The 2500-nt window shown below is 38.5% G+C and overlaps 1 protein-coding gene across 1 annotated transcript in view; it reads left to right on the top strand.

Annotated features, from left to right (window-relative positions):
• Window positions 1-1843, top strand: part of LOC137974657 (serotransferrin-like) — a 35808-nt gene extending 33965 nt beyond the window's left edge. Inside the window, exon 5 of the mRNA XM_068821578.1 lies at window positions 158-1843. Within this exon, the coding sequence (XP_068677679.1) occupies window positions 158-555 (398 nt within the window). The 3' untranslated portion in view covers window positions 556-1843. The remainder of the gene's footprint in view (window positions 1-157) is intronic.
• Window positions 1844-2500: the final 657 nt, after the last annotated feature.

The following is a 2500-nucleotide window of genomic DNA, read 5'->3' as shown; positions in this document are numbered from 1 at the left end:
ATTGCAACGCGGAAGGAATCAACTAAAAGGAAGAACAAACGATAGCAAAAGATATTTGAGAAACAAACGAAAAAGTGATGATTTGTGGCTACAGTCACGGTGCAGTGAATCGTTGTGCGGTGGTAGTTAATTACTAACCGTCATTCTTTGTTTCCAGATTCATGGGAGAATTGCTACCTGGCTACTGTGCCCGCGCATGCTGTGGTGACAAAATTGGGTCACGCTTCTCATAGCAAGTTCAAAGACCTGCTGTTGAAAGCGTCAATGTATTATGGAGTTGGCCAGACCAACTACAGCATGTTTCAGCTGTTCAACTCCTCCAAATACGGTGGCAGTGATCTGTTGTTCAAAGATTCCACCAAGAAACTTGTCGATGTTGGAAGTAAGAACACGTATGAAAAATGGCTTGGTTCTGAGTATTTAGAAAATATTAAAGTGTTGCGCTCTTGTATCACCTACCCACCACCTTCATCAGGTCAGATGAAAAAGCCTCAGCTGGCAGTTGTCATGGTTTCATTCATTGCTATCATGGCAGCCGTGTTCCCATTCGAATGAACACCACTCAATGACCGAACTTTTATATTCTAGTGTGTGGTGCTTAGTTCTCCTTTTTTTGATAGTCAGCGACTAGTATTTAAAACAACTAGAGCGTGGTTCCTGTAGTTAGCTTAGAATCTCTTCATGGCTTTCAACAATAGCTTTAAAATGTAACGCAAGTATGCTTTTTTTGTATAACGAGATGCAGTTGCCAAGCTGAAGTAAAGCAATAGTATTAGGCAACATGCCGACAGCAAGTTATTATCATCAAGTCAGACGTAGCGTATTTTTGCTTGCAATATCGCGGAGTTGATAAGGCGCTTCCTTTAAAGATTTTTCCGGAGTAGGAATTTATGGAATATTCGTTTTACTTGTTCTAAGGACGAATACAAATTCTGTTCTGAGAATAGGTGGATTTGCGTGCTGTTTATTATGTTGGCAATAGCGGGAAAAATCGCAATAAACAGTGCGCGGTTTAACCACAGTACTATTTCTTTTGAACTGAATTACGATCATGTGCCGACGTCGACTCGAACCCACTCGATTTCTGCCTAATCGTCGGTCAACCCGTACCCAGTTGTCTGTCGATTCGTACTCAGTATTCTGAGTTCTAAGGCAGGAAAAATGACAATTTTCTGATATGACACGTTTTCCTTTTGACTAAACTTCGATCAATCTCCAAAAATTATATTTGTCTTGCGATAACTCAAGTCCCAGCTAACTGGTAGTGAGTCGTAGTTCATTAGGGCGTGGATGCCTATCAACTGAAATTTGGGTGCGAGTCGACCGGTTTTTTGAACTGGTTTTCTAGCACCGTAACGTAGTCTGTCCAGTCCTTTTTCGGGATACCTTTTTTTTTTAATGAATCCTTCTAGATATTCCATTATTTCTGGATCGGTATAGGAACAGTGGCTGAATACAAATGATAGATGCAGCTTACAGTTGACTGCCAACAATAGTGTTGTCAAAAAAGGCTTTGTTTATTTGATTATAATATTTTGCTTTGTTACGTTCTGGAGAGAATAAACAATATGAAAGGCCAATTGTCATTTTGGTAATGATAGGTACAGCTTTCATTTGACTGCCAACAATAGTGTTGTCAAAAATTGATTTGTTATTTGATAATGTTCTGCTTTGTTTCATTCTGGAGAGAATAAACAATATGAAACATAAATTGTCATGTTGCGAATGATAGGTACAACTTACAATTGACCGCGAACAATAGTGTTAAAAATGGCTTTGTTTATTTGATCATAATGTTTTGTTTTGTTTCATTCTGGAGAGAATAAACAATATGAAACGTCAATTGTCATATTGCGCTTCTTCTTGACAGTTCACCGAAAAATGATTTTCGTTACTTTCGTATCATTCTTTTCTCTTATTTTTCTCATTCCTTCCTTCCTGCATATTTCCATTCATCAAAATACTGCATCTTGTTTATTTTTCATTTGTTCATCCATGGACTGATATCTTTTCTAACGGCCGCTAACCATAACCATCTTGAGCAGTATTGCAAAGATGTACTATACTCGTGACATTTGTTGGACCTCAATCCCCGTTTACCCCCGCCTTCAATGTTGATTTCACACAGTCCAACTGTATATGGTGAGATCTAACATCTTCATTTGATTATTACAAATAATCCTATTCCCATCTGAGTTAATGCGTTTACAGTTATCTTGCCGTCCACAATGAGATCAAGTTTGAATTTTTGGTACCATGTGTCCAGTCGACAAGATCCAATTAAGGTACTGCTCTTTGCGTTACGTGTGCATTCAAACGAATGTATCAACTGTGTGGCGTAGTGGTTAACGTTTGAGCGACGATGGTCGCTGGTTCGATTTAGTGCTTGGGTATGGATCAGAATTTAATTTACTCTTCAAGTTGCACTAAACTGAAGAGGCCATTTTTGAAATGAATGTGAAAAATATTTACATATCCATGTTCCTTTGTCTTTGTCCTC

The sequence above is a fragment of the Montipora foliosa genome, chromosome 11 (assembly GCF_036669935.1).
Source record: "Montipora foliosa isolate CH-2021 chromosome 11, ASM3666993v2, whole genome shotgun sequence".
NCBI classification, from domain to species: Eukaryota; Metazoa; Cnidaria; class Anthozoa; order Scleractinia; family Acroporidae; genus Montipora; species Montipora foliosa.
This window is presented reverse-complemented; position numbering and strand designations above follow the sequence as displayed.